Raw genomic sequence first — 19080 nt, 5'->3', positions numbered from 1 at the left:
ACACCAGTGGTATCGGTGCAGAAAAAGTGTAGCACTGGTGTAGTGCAATTGGTAAAAACGAACGGTTTCAGTGCAGCTTTCGTTACACCAGTGTAATGCAATTTAAAAACGAAAACGACATTAGACTGGTAAAATGATCGTATCGAGAACAGATAAGTCATGTATTTTACTTTCTGGACGTGCCCCGTAAGTATATGACGTAGCCACAATGCCGAAACTATTGTCATTTTCGCTTGAGAAAACTGAAACTGACCCAGGGTAGTTTCACCAAACAAACACTTTTCACGAAACTGTTTGACAGCAGTTAGGGTGGTGGCTTCTTATACCGTTTTCGTTTATTGATCAGAGCAGCCCGAAAGCTGACCCAGAGTCGCCCAAACAACGTTTAATATGTTTGTTTTAGCAACCTGAGGTCGCTCTAGATCGGACTCCAATCGCGTAGTTTCGCTCTGAAAATTTTCTCGGGTCGCACCACGCATCCAGCCGAGTTTGTTTATTTTATCTTTTTTTCATGACTTGTTGTTTAGGGCGCGTACCACGTGTTCGATTTACTCGGAGTCAGAGCAGCCCGCGTCTAGGTTCAAAAACGAAAACGATATTACATACAAATATGTAATTGCCTCGTTCGTCCGGTCTGTCCGATGATAGGTACATTTACCTTAGGCACCTTCACGCTAGTAAGCTTCATGTACATTAGTTTAGCGTCCATTACACGCTCAGTTTTCCAGACAGTTTTTCGTGTGTGACGTCATGACTGAAATGACTGAAGTTCTTCCGGCCAAACGCTCCGGTTTTTTGACTAAAGCTTTTGAGCCCAGTTTCATCCGATCAACGGATCAATTCTGCAGTTAATCGTTCAATCCGTCAGTTTCCTTTTGATCAGAATAATGTGCCTCCATGAAAAAAATTGATGAAACTGGCATGAAGACAAAACGCAAAACTGACCTGACGCCACACACGCTCAGTTCAGATGATCGTTCAGTTTTTTATTCCGTCCAAGGATCATTTAAACTGTCCGGAAAATTTAAGGTGTATGGGCCAGAAACCAGCGAAAGCAAGATTTGGAATGCTCACGCATCAAAGCAAATCCTTGATACGCATAGTTTTTCACGCGCCCGGAATACGGAAAAAAACGAAATATCTTTCAAAATCAACTCGATGATTAGCTTGGCTAGCGTGTTCAACGATAACCCAAAAGCAACCAAAAGTTGAAATTTAAAGTCGAAGAATTGTTCGTACTTTTCGTCTTATGAGTAATTAAAAACTGACCGCGTGCTGATAATTATTAAACCATTGTACATTTTTCAAGTAAACGCTGACAGCATTGCGCGCTCTATTCAAGAAGTGCATGTGCACAGGCCTGTATTTTTTGTATTTTTGACCTGCACTACAATAATATATCTCTATTTCAACTAAAAATGATATTTTCTTAAACAATTCTAAAAATCCGGTGCATAAAATTCATTCAACAAAAAGGAAAGTTCTGGAAAATTTTGGTTCGTTTAACGTTGCAGCCATGAAAATTGAACTTTTATACAGTTTTTACTAACCTGCAACATTTTCCTTGTTCTTCGTTCATACATGTTATTTATTCTTCTCTACATACTTGTAAAAATAATTGGTCTAATGCACTTTCACATAGTTTTATGTCACATTATTTTAGCACTCATAACATTCACGAACCTTTGCAACGAAACTTTTGCTTCAAGTATGCATTTCTTTCAAAGCTTGCTGCGATTCGACAAAAGGATCTTAAGGTCCCCATACACGTTCAGTTTTACGGACAGTTCAAACGACGACGGAATTAGCTCAGCTTCAGTTAGGCGTTAGTTTAGTTTTGCGTTTTGTTCTTTCAGTTTTTATATCAGTTTCATTAGGTTTTGCCTTTCTCATATAGAAAGGGTATACAATCACTGCAAAAACCGACTTTTGAACCGAGGCCCGGAGGGCCGAATCAAAGATAAACTCAAGATTACGAACTATCATAAAAGCCTATGAAGCATTTTTCGTGAACCGATGAACTGTTTCAGAATATCTTTTGATTGACCCCTCAGTCTGTAAGGTTCAATGATAATGCTGGTATCCATGATAACCTTTTTATTATTTACAAATAAAACTAACTAAAAATGGAAAAGGCGAAACATGGGTCGCAGTAGTGTTGTTAACGGCTGTAAAAGTCGACAAAGGGATTCAGTACAAGGGGAGAGTCGCTTAACACATAGGGTAAAGTGTTATAATATGCCCCTCTTAAGAAAACATTGAGGTATTTCTAAATGTACTGATATATTTTCTTCGAGAATGTATGTATTTCTTTGCAATACGTCTGAGGAACATAAATTTCAATGATTTCGGAAGAAGTGATGATACAAACACATTTTTCAAAACGACCACATTCTCAGTTTTTTCGCTTGCCGTTGGCATAATGCCCCAGCAATCGTATAATATGCCTCACAACAAATCAGTGGTATGCCCCACAACAATGATGCAATATGCCCCTTGAAATGTCGGTATAGAAGAAAAGCAGATAAAGAAGATATTCTTTGCATCACAAATCAAATGCATAATCAATTAATTACAATTGGAAACCAACAGTTTTTATCCTCCCAACGCTACTTTTTGTTTTAATAACCGTTATAATTCTTTAAAACAATATTTTAACTCGAATCATACTGTTGAATCGAAGGTGGTGCATAATATCCATAGAGTGATTGTTATGAGAAAATTCGTATATCAAAGAAATGGCTTTGTTTCTCTAGATATTTATACTGTAAATAAAGACATTAGTACTGCTGAAAGTTAATTACTAAGTTGCAACCGACCATTGAACGTTATACACGATTAAAATACTTGTTTAGTCGAAGCAAAACTTTACATCGAAAAGCTATCTAATGATATTTCCAGTTTTTTCATATTTTCCAGCAAACCACAACTGCCAAACTTGCAAACCAGAAAGATCTTACGAAAAGATAACAAAAGAGATAAAACTTTTGTTCAGAAAAGACTTGAATACTTAAAAAAGGAGGCGGGGCGCTTCATAACACTTTCCCCTACTATATTGTGCTTCTTAAAAAACACGTGATATACTGTGAGTCTAAGGGTGCCACTCTGTGCCCCATGAAACAGCTACTGGTCAAAACTGAGCCATTAAATAATAATTAGTAATACAATGTATGGTTTCATGGTCGCGTAATGGTGATTTTTTATAAAATGTATTTATTCGGTTTTTGCATTCAAAAATCCTTGAACGGGGTTTACAAACTAAGTTACTCGTAGCCAATTTCTGCACTCAGGGGCTCATTAATAAGCAAGAGTCGTTTGAGATCGAATCATTGCAGTCCTGTAAGCAAGAGATGGTATGTTTACAGGTCGGGTTCTGGTTCAGAAAAAAAAATGTTCGTCGGGTACAGGTGACGATTTTTTCCTTTTACACGGGTACGGGTTAGGTTTGGTGATTCGATCCCGATACTCGCCCTGAAATCGATCCATACAGGCTCGGATCAGGTTTTTATCAAAAAGATACGAGTAAAGATTTGTATTTCTTATCGGGTAGAGATCGGGTTTGCGCTGGCATATCCGACCATATCTACTAGAACCCTGTAAGAATTCTAACAGAAGTGTTCGAAAATGGTCATATATTCAATAAATCGTTCAATGCAAGTAGAACTAAAATTAAACAATTTTGAAACACTATCCGGGTAACATGAAACATTCAATAGATTAATAAAATATAGATGTAATGGATGTCATCTGAATTGTTTAGTTCCGACCCGCCAGGCACTCTTACTATTCTAAATTAAATCGCATTCGTGCATCGCATTATCTTGCAATTTTATTGAACCGTTCGTTCTCATGTTTCGATTTGTATCATTTTTTTTTTTTGGTTGACTGAACGTAATAAATCACAGACGTAAATCAAATTCTACGATTTAGCCATCTTCGTTTGGATCACTTTTCTCTCCACACAGTTAGTCTAAGTTTCGTATTATGATTACTTCCGTGGGTCTTTTGTCACTTTTCCATGTCTTTTTGTTGGTTTGTTTTATTGTAATTTCACTTTTTATTATCTTTGAAATTTAGAGTTATTTTACGATTATTTAGCTGATTTGTGTTTTCCTTTTTTATATTTTCTTTATAAGATGCTTTTTTTAGTTAAATATTTGTCAGTTAAATTTACTTATCATTAGTTACTAGTTTAATATTTATACAGAAACAACGTATCTCAAACTAGCAAGAGCGCACATGCCCAGCGTACAGTCGCCTTGCGCCGGAAGCTCGGGGCAGGCCCCCTACTGTACATTGGAGTTTTCTTCGTCATAGTGTGCAAATTTCAGGAACACCTGTTCGAGCGTAGTTTGACTGAATGAATATTCCTCGATGTCTAGTTCCGTTTTGGCTATTTCGAAAGTTAGCATATGATAAAACGATTTTATATTGAAACTGAATCCTTACTAACCTTTTTCAAGCCGCGAAAAACACTCCGCCAGCGAGCTAACCACTTGCTGTGGCACTGAGTACACCAACCGGTCTGCAAAGCTTTCCTCCAATGTGGCACTAGGAAAGAGATCTGTAACAAAGTTACGTAATGCCATCGAGCGATTGTCGATGCAGTTATTGATGACCGGATTCGCCGCAATATGATCAACACTCTGATCCAACTGCAACTGTTCCTGGCTACTGCTAGGTTGACTCTCGATAGGTGTATCGTTGTACACACTTTCGACGTGCTTTAGCTTTATTTCAAGCGTATAACCTGCGCCATATAAATTCTTCAAATGCTGCGTCGAGCCAAGGCACCTACAAACAAATTGAGAGTGAATCAACTACCACTGAAAGTACGACATGTCACAAATACCTCAGTTCGCCCTTCACCATAATACCGACACGGGAGCATAAAGCATCCGCTTCCTCCATCGAGTGAGTTGTCAGCATTGCGCAACGTTTACCGTGGAAGCTTGCCAATATCGTATCCCATAGGAATCGCTTCGATTTAGGATCCATACCTGTAGACGGCTCATCAAGCAGAACCACCTTCGGAGCCCCAACCATCGCCATAGCATAACTTAACTTTCGACGAGTTCCACCCGAGCAGTGCTGCGTTTGCTTGTTTGCATGTTCGTGTATATGCAGCCCGGTAAGATAAGTGGTAACCAGACGATTCAAGTCCTTCCTAGCCACACCTCGAATTCGAGCATACAGCTCTAGGTGCTCCCGCACAGTAATATTCTTCCACAATGCGTCATGCTGTGGGCAATAACCCAATGTCTTAAACGCATCATCCTGATTAATAGTAATACTGTGACCTGCAACTCGAACCATACCCGTTGTTGGCACCGTTTCTCCTGTCATTATCTTCATGGTAGTTGTTTTTCCAGCCCCATTGTGACCCAATAGACCGAGTACTTCGCCGGCATCCACAGCAAACGATAAACTACGAACGGATACCTTCTTTCTGGGCAGTTCGTCGTCTGAACAGCAGCAGCAAGATGAACTACCACAAAGTGATTCTTGAGAGAATTCTTTCCGCAGGCTCTGCAATTTAGTTGTTAGTGTGTTACTCAAAAAACATCGCCCTTCACAGGTACCTTTACTAAAACGACCGGCTGTGTTTGGCTTATCTGCTCCTGATTAGAGAGTCGAAATATTCTAGATCTCTCATTTCGCACATCTTCATCCTCATACTCCCCTATACATTGTTCCTCCGTTACAATGTCTTCCTCACTCTATAAGATAAATTACACAGTAAATATGTTTCACTCGAGTCACTATTTGTAGTTTTACCAGAGTTCTTTGAAATAGATCTCTCATCCGACCTCCGCTCTTCATGATATCCGATATTCGCAAACAGAACGCCCAGATGGGAATATGCAGTAGACATCCGCATGCCATCACAATCATCTCCTCCGTCATGTAGTGGGCCATCGACAGTTCCGCACAGGCTGAGCTTAGTCTGCATGCAATGTAGACTCGATCGACAAAATATACCGCCGCGTACGGGATGTACATCGGGTTAAGCAGCGAAAATACATAGTGCAGAGCGATGGCAGCTTTGACCTCTGTACAAAGGAGTATGGCATTAATTTTAGGTTGTTTGGTTTTTTATCTCTTAAATTTTGCTAAAAAAAATCGGTAATACGGATGCAGTGCTCGATTCAACAGCTGGATCTTCCAGTATGTACAATTATTTTTAGACGGATTACATAAACAAGCCCAATGAATTAAATTAAATAAATAAATGCAGCGATGAATAAAAAAGGCTGTCGATACCGCTTGCCACCGGAACCGGCGCAGAAAGGATTCAAATGACACAACAAAACTTGTTGTGTGTCTGAAGCCGTCGCAAGAAGAATGGAACTACTTCTCGTAACTTTACCTTTACGACAGAGTCAAACGATTCCTTGGTAAAAGGAAGATATGAATTAGGAAAATTAACACGGATGCATATCCGCTCTCCAATTACATTTTCATGTTCCCCGAGAATTGTCATCAGTCGAGAAAGCAAGTTATTTCACAGATTATTCGTTCCACAATTGACGGATTGTGATATAATCGGTGCCAATATTATTGTTTCGACTCTAACAAGAAATATCATAGAAAAATTTGTTTGTAAAATGTGCACGGAAACAAATCCATTTCCGGTACTATGATTAAGAAATCATGAAACATTACTTCTCATGAAATCATGTCTATTACTGATGATTTTGTGAGCGAATCCCATAGAAATTTTCATGATTTCAATCATTTTGTTTATAATATCATTGATAATAGGTATGAACTCATGAGAAGACATGTGTCATGATTCTCATATGTTAATTTCTTAATCATGGTACCGGTAATGGATTTTGATTCGTGTACAATACTTTTGCTATAGTCATACCAAAAATATGATTGCTTCAGCTCTAACAAGCAATATCACAGCAAAATGTGTGTGAAAAGTGTACAATATTTTTTGCTATAGCGACGACAAAATTCGAAACAAATGCGTCAATATCCGTCTTATCATTTGAAGCAAAGCATCAAATGGGGGAAAAGGATATCACTCTAAACAAATATTATATGAACAGTGGAATTGACTAATGGTAGCCCTAATCCTAATGTCAATACAGAAAAAACGGTTATATAATTTGTTAGTTTTGGTTTAGTAGTATGCTGCCGACTGAATATAGCTTGAGTCAATAAGAAGATTGATTACTATTTTTCTCGGACAGAACTATAATTCGGAGGTTGTGCGGTATCCAGCTGCTAAAATATATCAGCCAAGGGGGCTTCTGTTTTGATTAAACTTACTGCAGAAAAGTTTAGTACTGATTATTTGCAAACGCGGTTCTCACTGAAACTGATTTCTCATGGCAAAAAATCAGTTGTGAAACATTCTGCTCGATGATTTAAAAAAAAGTTCGCATATATTAAATATATCTGATATGATTCTTGAACAGAATATTTTTATGAAATTAATGTTATACTGCTGATTAAAAATATTACCCAATTAAATTTAAATATCGTACGCAGAAGTAACAGGAGTGCGATGCTGACAATGCTGTGCTCCTGTTACTTCTATGAATCAAATTCAGCATCGAAATATCATCGGAGATTTTTCTCCCTTCCGATTATTTTTTTAGCGATATATCTGTGGGTGAAAATTCATCATTAAGTTTCAGTTTTGTGAATGCTTGTTTCATGAAATCTTGTAAGTGATTTCTTCAGTCACTAAGTTTTTTTCTAGAAAATCTTTTGGACTGATTTTTTCACGAGTGATACTGAAATGAACTTTTCTGATCAAGATTTTTCCAACACTGAAGATGACAAAGTTTTGCACAGAATTTGATAAGTCCAAGGTGCGGGTAATTACCCTAAGAGAGAACTATACTTACCAATTCCTAGCATATCTAAAAACACTACTAATATAAAGGGGATCAGTCCTACAAAAGTTAAAATATTAGGTAGAATAGACTGTGCCGAGTCCGTGCGATCGAAGAAGTAGGAAAAGCACGTGGAACACAAAATCCCCGCCGGTGAGTACAGGAACACCAGGAGACCTAATGTGATAAGTGCGGGTGGCTGAAATGGAGGAGAAATATAATCATTTAAAAAAATAGGAAAATGATTGACTAAAATACTGAATTACCTGTCTGAAAGAGGGAATATCAAACAGAAACACCAACCCAAGCAGAGCAGCGCATATCAGTAGCATTAATCCCGAAAGAACGATAAAGTAAGCTGTTAAATACAAAGCCGAAGACAGTCCATTCACACGCAATTGGTTCTTCGCTTTCATCTCACGATCATACACCATATCAACGGCCAGTGAGACCGGGATTAACACAAAGATCATTCCGACAAATAAAGCTGACGAAAAGGTGCCTATATTGAACTCCTGCGGCTGCGCCGTTTGTTGAAATGGATGCGAATGTATTTCAATGTTTACAATCGAATCAGCAGCAGTTGCGGCGACTGATGGAGTTATCGAAGATGTTGAATCCAACGCTTCTTCCGCTTGTGGGAGATCTTCTCCATAGTCAATGGTACCGTACTGTCTGCTAAGAACGCGTTGATGACGATAGGTGGCTTGCTGTCCAGTTGGCGGACCCAGTTTAACGAACATACGCAGTAAGGTATTACTTATTAGATTTAATATTACTGGGAGACTGTGTTGAGTAGTATCATTATACAGAGTAGTTATTGACACGTTAGACCATGATATACTGTTAACATTGAACGCGGCCATATGCGGCGCCATATCTAGCAGTAACGAAAAGTTACCACTGTAGTCTTCCGTGACGTTCGACGATTGCTTCAGTTCGACAATGAAACGATGATAAAGATATGACGATTCTTTGGACTGTTGTTGAGCGTTGTGCTGATGTTGATGGTGCTTCTGGTGCAGCAGCAGTGGCGGCGAAGGTGAAGATTGCTGCAACAGGTGATAATGATACTGTGTGTGTTGTGAAAGCAGTCTATTGGTACTATCGTGTACCGCAAGCCTAGTTATGTTGCTTCCGTACGTAGTGTTATCCAGTAAGATTGACCGCATAACGGGCGAAATCACCTGGATGGAGTTCAGGTATAATCCTAGTGCAGTGAATGCTAACGGTAGAATGATTAACAGATATAGACGTTGAATGTCACGAAAGAGTATTGTAATTCTAAGCTTGAGTAGAGCAACAATAGTGTTGAAACAAGACGGTTTTAGTTCGATGTCGTCAAGATCCATCCAGTTCGTTTTGTTTTGACTGTTCAACTTCACAACCGATGACGAGGTATGGTTCGGATCTTCGTAAATACTTTTAGTGCTTTTGCTAACCCCATTACGTGATCTGCTGTGCTGCTTTCTTCTTTGGGATTTTGAAATGGGTGATGCAACAGCTGAGCTGCGCTCACTTTTACTAACTATTTCAACATCGGACGTTAGTCCATTAACCGGAATGATTGTATCGAAATCCAATCCATTATCCGGTAACGATGCTTTGTTAGCCATGTTCTGCTCTTCGAGTAGATTTTTTGTATCGTTCTTCAACGATTGATAGCTATTACTTTTTTCCTGGAGGGACAAGCTTCTTGGCAAAGCTCTGTTCTTCATTACCTTTCGACTTAAACTATCTTCATAGGCAGCGTCTTCTTCTTCTTCAGTTTCGACTTTCTGTTCCTCTTCACGCTGTGTTTCTAAATGAAGAAATACTTCTTCTAAGGTAGTCATTGACACTCCGTACGAACAAATTCCTAACTTCATTTTCTTGCACTTGATTTCATTTTCAATATCATCGAACAGGGAAACGAAAGAGTTAACTGCATCATGTGGCAGTATATAGCTTAACTCTCGACCATGTCGTCTAGCCTTTTCTGCCTTTGGCACATGCTCATTAACCAACTTCGTTATGGATGTTTCACAAGCACATGTATCCAAAACCAAGGTCAAATGATAACCGACACCAAACTTGTTCTTCAGAAACAGTGAAGATCCACAACAGCGAAGACGGCCTCTTGACACAACCGCTTTGCGTTCGGCAAGAATATCCGCTTCGTCCATAAAATGAGTAGTCAATAGAATGACCTTCCCATGTTTACGGTTCTGTAGAATAGACCACATGTGTCGTCTAGAGTATGGATCAACACCGGCAGTGGGTTCATCTAAAATTATGATCTTTGGATCACCGATAATTGCGATCCCTACTGAAAGCTTTCGCTTTTGGCCTCCGCTCAAATATTTCACCCTAGTTTCTGCCGAATCGAATAAATCTATATCTCTCAGTGTATTCTTCACCTCACTATCTATCAAATTTAAACTGATTCCTCGGACGGCAGCGAAAAAGTACAGGTGTTCCTTTGGAGTTAATGTTTCGAATAAAATGTCATGTTGCGGACAAACGCCGGTCATCCGGCGAATCATAGTCATATCATTGGGGTCACGAATGTCGTAACCAAAGATGTACACCGTTCCCGATGTTGGAGATGTAAGGCCGGTTAAGATATTGAACAATGTACTTTTTCCAGCTCCATTATGACCTAAAATGGCCGTAATTTGGCCTTCATAAATGGTCAAATTGATACCATTCACCGCATTTACAGCCGGCTTTCTGCAAGAGTGGAACGTCTTGTGTAGATCCACAATTCGAATGGCTTCCTTGCCACGCATTTCTCGTGAAACCGGCTCTATATCTCGCTTCTGATCGTCCACGTTGGCGAAGGAGTTTGCTGACTCACCATTTAACAGGGGTACTTTTGGTACTTTCTTGTTACACCAGTAGTGGCGACTAAAACAAAAACATGGCTTCTGTTTGGTACCGTGATCTGATGGAATGACACTGTCAAAATAGAACGAGAGGGCAGCGTACAGCAAGATGTCAACAACCAACATGAGAATCGAGCCTCCGATCGGTATTCCTGGTCCAGTCCAGAGATTATCGAGAGTTACACCTTGTCCGGAAATATCAAGTACCAGTATTTTGTCCATGGCAAGCGCAAACCCGGTCGGCGATATTAAGGAAACAGTCCATAAGGCAGCCGAAGTGTGCGTATCGTCTATGAATACTTGCAAAAAGTACAAAAGCGACATAATGTTGACAGCGAAGTTACCAAGAATGCCGGCAGTCTGTTTGAAAGTTAGTAAGCCTATGAGTTACAAGAATTCAAGTAGTCATTTATCAGATTACCCTGGAATTGTCGAAAAATGGTGTTATCATGAAGCCAATCAAAATAACCGAAAAACTGTACAGTAAAATTAAAATGAACACTGGTAGATAATTCGTGTTCTGGAACACGCCGAGCGAGAATAACAGTATCACGGAAACGAACGTCAAGAATGTAACAAACACTGCGTAGATGATAAACCATCCGCACCTGTAATTGTTTGTAAAATGACAATTTGACACAGTGACGAGAATATGAATTTTTCTTACCAGAAAACTGAGTCACGTAGCCCCATTATTTTCAACCCTTCTTTGATGTGATTTTCTTTCTCACCAACGATAAGTATTAGGAGATATGTGATGAACTGGGACAGCGCCATTACCATATAAATTGGAATAACTAGTCTAAACGCAACCATCCAATTACCCGTGTAGGCTTCCTTAGGAAACATCTCTAGTGTTATGTGAGGTATCTGAATGTCATCGTTTTGCGTTACGATCTGCAGAAAACAAATAGTTAAAGCTAATTACTTGTTCATGTAATGATATTCGTGTACCTTTATCTTGGTATAATCCAACAGCGTCTGCAATGCAATGAACCCCGAGTAGTAATACTGATTGACCGGACAGGAGTCTCCGGTTTCGATCGGTATTACAGCCGACCAATAACTGTCTGATTGTCGACAGGTCACCAGTGACGAATATAGTTCCGTTGTAGAGGGTGTGACAAAAAACGACGGATTGGTGCGGATCTCGTACCTGAGCTGACCGTACATCGGATCTTCACTATGAAAGATTAATGCCAGTGGCATTTTGTCTGGATCTCGCCAGTAAGCGGCTAGCAGATCGTCCTGCGTATCGTAGACGATCCATTTTATCGGATGTACACCAGCTATATGGTGGCGATTGGTTGTCCAAAGCTCATTGACTTCGTTTAGGAATTGCTAATGATGAGGAAAACATAGTAAATTTTTAATTTTTGTTCAAAGGGAAATATCTCAACGTGGAATAATTCTTTTGGATACTCTTCAGAATTGCATAATACTTTCATTATAATTTCCTTTCAAAAATAATTGATCGGATAAGTGAAGTTACTTTTTTATAATTTGTAGAGGATTTAGAGGATTAAACTTTCGGATATCGTTTCGGGAGGGGCCCAAAGATAAAAAATAATGTTACTGAAGCTTGCTTATGGAGCTAATTCTCGGTGTGCCTTTTACGGGTGTTTTTAACAGACACTTTATGGCACACCTGCCCCATAACAACATAGCGAACTTGTCCCGTTATGAACCGATTGCAAAATCATGGTACTATGTTACTAATAAATCAATTATCGATATTCAATTTTTAACAAATATTCAACTAAAATCTGACATTAAAATGAAACCCTAGCAAATGGAGAATAATTGAAATACTCATAATTTGTAAGATCTCGTTCTTATGTTTTCTGTGTGCTAATTTCAAGATCTGCGGTTTGTTTTGATTTCACGACCAAATGAATAAGTGAGAAAAATAGAAGCAATATGAAATTATATCGTGGACATTCAATGAACAAATCCAAATGTGTATTTGATAAATGCTCATTCTATGTGAAAATAGCAGGAGTGGTACACTTGCCCTTCTGGCAGTCTTGCCCCACGTTCCCATAAGGGAAAAGGGGTGCGTGTCAGTTTGGAACCTGATTCTTATATCGAATTTGCTCACTCCCGTTGCTAAATGCATATCCAACTCAGATTCGTGAAATTTGCATGTTTTATATCAGTTCCAGGATTATCAAGCGAAAACGACATAAAAAAGTTGACATTCGATTTTTACCTTCAGCCGTGTATAGGGAAAGATGATGATTTTACAATGTAATTTCAATTACAATTCATATGAAAGGTATTATATCTAGACCTTAAGTTCTGGATTTTTCGAACTGTTTCGGTTTGCAAACAATGCTTTGCATTTCATATTCATTTCATTTACAGATTGCAGCAAACGTAATCAATCTAAAAACGAACAGCAAAGTAAACTAAAAACACTTAGCTACATCTTCCACATTGAAAACAAAACAAACCATTAAGGTGAAATGTAGCGGAATGCGAAAATCGCGTTTTTGATCAATTATACAAAAACTAGACCGATTTTCGAAAAACCAAAAACACTTAAGTTTTCGAAATCAAATTTATCATAACTAAGTATTCTTAGAATTTTGAAAATTTTGCTTTGCCGAGCCGTAATTGGCTTTTGAAATGTATAAACGGTAACTTTTCCGTTCCACGGGATGATTTTAAAACTGAAAAGTAGTGTTTGTAACAGAATTTCACAAAGAATCTAAAAATGCAACTCAAAATTATAAAATTTTAGCTAAAACAACCGAAATTTGAAAAAGTTTACATAAACTTTTCCGCATTTTTTTTTATTGCTTGCGCGCTGCTGTTTCATATTGAGGTAATGTGAAAAATGCACGGTGGACACGGTGGCATTATATCGTGAGCAAAAATTACATATAAAATAATGACGCGAATTTATGCAGCATTGGGTTTTGTGTTGAAATAAAAACGAGGTGAATACAATAAAATGGGTATTGTAAGAAATCGTGTATTTTCTAAGTAACTGTCATTTATAATGCTAATAATGTCCAATTCTGTTGAGTTCAATGCATTGATGTTGCTGAAGCAATAATGCTTGGCTGTGTAAAATCGTAAAAAAGGTATTATTGTAGGTTGTAGCAATTTTTATAGCAAAACTAAAACTTCAACATTGCTACTGAATGAAATGAATACAAGCCAAGTATTATCGTTCATTAACCTGATATACAAACAAAGTGATAAACATTGAGGGTCAGCTTCGAGCCAGTCAGCATGGAAAACTTATTGGAATTCATTGGTTTTTCAAATATTATGAATACAATGAATCAACGCTTGAATTTGCTTTCAAAATCGATTGAATAATAAGGAACTACGAAATAACTTTATATTCAATTTCGTGCCCCAATTATGGGCTTGAGAAAAGATTCATTAAATAATTTTAACTGCACGGTATGATGAACTATTAGTTATAATTGGAATGTATTCCAATAATGTAATCTAAGAAATTATTAAACTATTGATGATTTCTGGACCGGAGGCCAGAGGCTGTTTGGTCTTCGGTTCGTTATCGTTGAAACAGACATTTCTAGACTCATCACGCTATATAATTCCGAAAGTCACTTCCGAAAAAAAGTTAATGGTGAATACTTTTACGTAAATTCTATCTCATCGGCGAGAAGGGCCTGGTGAACGACTGGCAAAGATATTGAAAATACTTGAATGTTCTCTTGTCTTCAATCGTTCTTTTGAGGGAGAATCCATGCTTGCTACTAAACTCAGGCATATACATGGTTAGCAAGTTAGCCAATACATATACATATAACCTCATGTTAATCATTCATAATTACTCATGATTTGTAGCTCTAGTGTAAGAGTAATCACTAACAATAACGATTGAATTAGCATATATTCAAAGTGTGAAGAATTCAAAAATCCATTACGTCCAGTCTTTTTTACAAGCCAATATAACGAGAGGTAAGCCCACTGCGCTCAATCATTCAAAAAAGTTCTTGTTTCTATGTGTCCGTTCAACTGAAGCGGATAAAATTTTGCGCGCATTTTATGACGCTACATTTCACCTTAAAGAAGTAAAACGTAGTTGTTGATAAAAAACACAAAGTTTAAGACGAGTTTTAGAAACAGTCGTCTAAACTTAAAATATGTGTTAACAATTTTACTTGTATGTTGCGCAACAAGTTTATCCTTCAGAAACTATCGTCAGTAATTGATATGCAACTTATCGAGCATATCGGCAAGTTTCCCAATAGTAACATACGTTTGACAAGAATCTAATATGACACCACTCAAGTCATGTGTTGAAAAACATTCAAACATTAGTTATTTGGATTTTGGTACTGCATGGGCTCCGGTTTTGTGGTAAGTGCTGTTTACCTTTGACAAGTTCCACCCTATAGCAATTGACCGGGTGTCAGTTTTGCTAAATAAAATTATTGTTGGTAAATGTAAATTTCACGCAGGAAATAGTTTATATAAAGATAAAATTCAAGATAAAGTATAAATCTACTTTGAATTAAATTTTGATATCTGCTCGAGAACGTGTAAATCGTCGTAGCGTCGCATTTGAAAAAAAATAGTAACAATAGGTCCAAATTGCAGACAGAACGGTAAAAAGAACTGTTGTACCGTCTAGTAAGACCATTCATACGATCAAGAGCATTATTAGTATTTCGTTATCATGCTAGTTCGAGAAAAAGAGAACAATCTTGAATGCAAGCAGAGCGTCGAAAATATTCCATGTGTCGTCAAGCAAAGTCTTGGCATTACATTCCTTTTGTGGAATTTGGCCTTTCTGTTTCAACAGACTTCGCAGCCGATTCTTAGTGTACAGAATCATTGCATGGCTAGTACTATGGATCCTACTGACACTAAGAATCCTTCCAGGTCGGGACTCGAACATACGACAACTGGCTTGTAAGACCAGCGTCCTATGCATTGAACCGCCAACCCGGAGCAGGGTGTCGTCAATTGTTACCATTTGTTAATACCAACAGCCAATCAGGAGCTAGTTAGATGAGTCACTAACTTCGAATTTCGAAGCTGTAAGATTAGGGACGGTAGGGGACTCTCTGGTTTGAGGCGTATTGAGAACATCCAACCTGTACGATATGCGGATCGAAATATACGACCGATATCGGATGATCGCATGATATGTCGAAGAATAAAATATCGTTAGCCGGGCGAGGACTATTGTGACGGCCCTACATCCGAAGGAAAACTCACTTGCTATAAAAGCCCTGTTCTACTTAATTCGCGTCCTGTTTTTTCCTGAATACCAATTGAAAAGTAAGCCAATTAAGTGAAACTCCAAAAGTCCGACTGCTAAAGGCGTCGTTAATTTGAAAAAAGAGGTGTGTGATCCTTCGCGGAGGTCGATCATTAGTGATCTCAAATAAAAAAAACTCTTCTGTCCGGTGAAAAAGCTCTTAAGTGCGAGATAAGAGTGGGCGTACAAAAGCGTCACCCCAGAGACGGGTAACCGATGAAACACGTGGTAAAAGTGCCTTTGTTAACGCCAAGAAGAACACCTTAACTCCTTACTGCGGAAAAGCGATATCTATAATCAGGGCTAATAGTGAAACCCGCGCTAAAGTGAGTCTCTCCACCCGGATCATTTTCATCGGAGATAGTGCTACGTGAAAAGCCACGAGGTGTCCGACCAGAGGTAGTTGGTCATTGAGCCTCTTTGACATCACCACGAGGAATACGCTATCATCGACGCGACGACCAGTGAGTCAGTTTTTTCTAATTTCCATATCTCTTTAATTGCTTCATGTATCCTAAATAAATTCTTAAATTTAACGGTACGTTGAATATTACATGTCCTGTTGCCACATTTCTTGCGTACCCTGTACGTTTGTTGGCGTTAGCAGTTCAACATAAACTGCTGATGCACTGATGAGCCGAAGACGAAACATAAAAAGTGATTCAAACAATTCCTAACTGAAAACTGATTGTAGAACTTATCAGATAAATGTTTCATGAACAATAATTTTAACTAAGGTCAAATATACTATTCGAATTCGAATATTAATTAGGTTTTCCCAACATTAATATGTCACCATGAAATAGTGAGTTGCACGATCAATGAGAATATACGTGAATTGATATTTACATATCTATCAAAAATAATCAGTGTGTAACTTGAAAATTTGGACATGTAGCAATTGCTGCTTGGGGAGGAACAGGTATCGAAAAAATGAAGTATTATGTGTATTATTGTTGGAAATCTTCAATAATGTAACTAATATTTCTCATCGTTATTGATAGAAATATACAAGGGCAAAAATATCTAAGAAATTATAGCGAGTTTAATTTTTCTTATCTTATGTATAATAAACGAATATTATATTTACCAGAGTAGTCGATGAATTTGGCTGCGGTAAAACCGCGATGGTATGAGCTTTGTGGTGCTGAAAATGCTCGAAAAGCGAGGCTGCACCACGTGGTTCCGTAATAGCGGGAAAGTTAGGATTGGGAATCAGTATCTTCAGTACTATCAACGTTCCGAGCGTGTACAGTGGCAAAAATACTTCTGCAATCGTTTTTCTAGAGTCTCTGATTTTCAGCTTAAAATTGCGTACCAGTGTTGCTCTAAGTTGTTGATAAAAGGAACTATTGTTCAGTAGTTCCTTGCCCATGATTAAAGAGAATTCTCCTGATTAGATCAAAAGTTGCTTATTCGCTAGAAGCTCAACAGCTATGTAGTCAGAAGTAATGAAAGCCCCGTCACTTTTTGTAGTCTGAAAAAAATAACATAGTTAACAGAATCAAAACAAATTCGTGAAAATATACCACTAATACTACCACAGATTGCAACCACCGGCTTTCAAATCATAACAAAACCACGTGCTCTTGTTTATGTTTTTCATACTACTACTACCACAACCACTCACACACGCAGTATTTGGTGCTATAAAATTTTACTCACGCATACAATATCAATTCAGAAAATTCTCACTCCAGTACTCGAAAAGGGGATGGAAAAAATTATCGATTTTTCGCAAAATGTCAAAATTTTCCGGATTTTCTAGTTTGAAGTAGGATCATCGAGACGAAAATATCAATATAGTAAGGAACAAATGCACAATAAGAACTTTTATCAAAAATAAATTAATTTCAATCCGGTTTTGCAATCTGTAATATTTTTCAAGCTGTTCTCGGGCGTAACAGTTGATCACTGCTACCAAATAACACCTTTTAGTAACTTACACCAAAGTCACAGAACTGGATAACAATCCTACAGTTTACTGGTTAAACTCAGGTGCACTTCACATTCGTGAACAGATCTTGGGTTCTTTTGCTGCTGAATTAGTTGAAAAATCCAAACGGACGAATCTGTTCAGGACATTTTCGCTTCCAAACTTTTTCACACACCACCACCGACCCTTGCGCATGGAGTACTGATGAACTATCAAGCAACGCTTGTAGCAGCTAAATGCCATAAACTGTTAGCGAACTTTCCACCCCAATCTTGTGTCATACCAATGCTTTGCAACATGCACAGAAAACGCGGCGTGGCGTCCGTTGTCAAGACGATACCCGACGCAAAGTTGGTAAAGCGAGTGAAGCGACGCGTGTGATGACTTATGAAAAGTCCTCGAATTTATCTCACATTTAAGGTGCTTAAATATTTGCACCTTCAAGATTAGGTATTGTGCCTTGTCAAACAAACATATTGAAAAAAATGGAGTATTGAAAGACAATATGAATATCGCCTTCGATCAGTAACTAGAAAACCATGCAAGCTACGCGTTTGTTGTAAATTCCACAAATTTGAGTCAGTTTAGACACATCATGTAGTCTTACAGTAGCTTTTTTGCGCATGTTTATTACCATGCTATAAAAGCTTATTTCCGATGCACTCGAAAAGAGCTTTATGGATTTTGTCAATCATTTAACTGCAACCTGTTTGCAACATTCAGATAGTGCTTTTTATTTCATTAACTAATATCATGATGTGGGTGTCATTCGTAACCGAATGTTCGAAGTGAGCACACGCGTTTTTTTAACAATCGACATCGGTAAGACGAAGGTGCCTATCACAGCAGAGGCTGTAGTATAGGCATTAAATAAAAGTGATAAAAAGTAGCATCCCCGCAAGTGAGTTCTGTCTGTGCACCGGTATCAACAGTAGACGCTATTGTGCTATCATCGGGCAGCAGTTATTTCTATTGTTTGCTACCCGCATCGCAGCAGCCAAATCCTGAGTCAAGGTCACGCTGAAGCACAACGAAGGAGTGAAGGAGCAACTCACCTAACAGCTTACCGTGACATACTGTTAAGTATTTTCTCAAACTTTTTCTTTCAACTTTTACTATTCATATATTTTCTTTTCATTTTATTTCTTTCTTTCTCATTTCAAGTGC

At 38.2% G+C, this 19080-nt stretch overlaps 1 protein-coding gene across 1 annotated transcript; it reads right to left on the bottom strand.

The window, feature by feature from the left end:
• Window positions 1-3807: 3807 nt before the first annotated feature.
• On the bottom strand, window positions 3808-19080 carry LOC131435270 (cholesterol transporter ABCA5-like). Its single transcript, XM_058602962.1, has 12 exons — window positions 17924-19080; window positions 17068-17454; window positions 11678-12064; window positions 11391-11620; window positions 11145-11331; window positions 8123-11083; window positions 7869-8055; window positions 5779-6053; window positions 5583-5720; window positions 4853-5529; window positions 4454-4794; window positions 3808-4393 (listed from the first exon to the last, which is right to left on the bottom strand). Exons 2-12 carry the CDS (start codon window positions 17350-17352, stop codon window positions 4287-4289), a joined length of 5775 nt encoding a protein of 1924 aa, XP_058458945.1. The 5' UTR covers window positions 17353-17454; window positions 17924-19080; the 3' UTR covers window positions 3808-4286.

This window comes from Malaya genurostris, chromosome 3 (assembly GCF_030247185.1).
Source record: "Malaya genurostris strain Urasoe2022 chromosome 3, Malgen_1.1, whole genome shotgun sequence".
In the NCBI taxonomy this organism is placed as follows: Eukaryota; Metazoa; Arthropoda; class Insecta; order Diptera; family Culicidae; genus Malaya; species Malaya genurostris.
Note: the sequence above shows the minus strand (reverse complement) of the source record. Positions and strands in the feature narration are given on the sequence as shown.

Coding starts and splice junctions, on each gene's coding strand:
- LOC131435270 (XM_058602962.1), bottom strand. CDS start 17,352: ATGGGCAAGGAACTACTGAACAATAGTTCCTTTTATCAACAACTTAGA. Junction 12,065..17,067: donor CAAATTCATCGACTACTCTG/GTAAATATAATA, acceptor CCTCATCATTAG/CAATTCCTAAACGAAGTCAA. Junction 8,056..8,122: donor ATATTCCCTCTTTCAGACAG/GTAATTCAGTAT, acceptor CCTCCATTTCAG/CCACCCGCACTTATCACATT.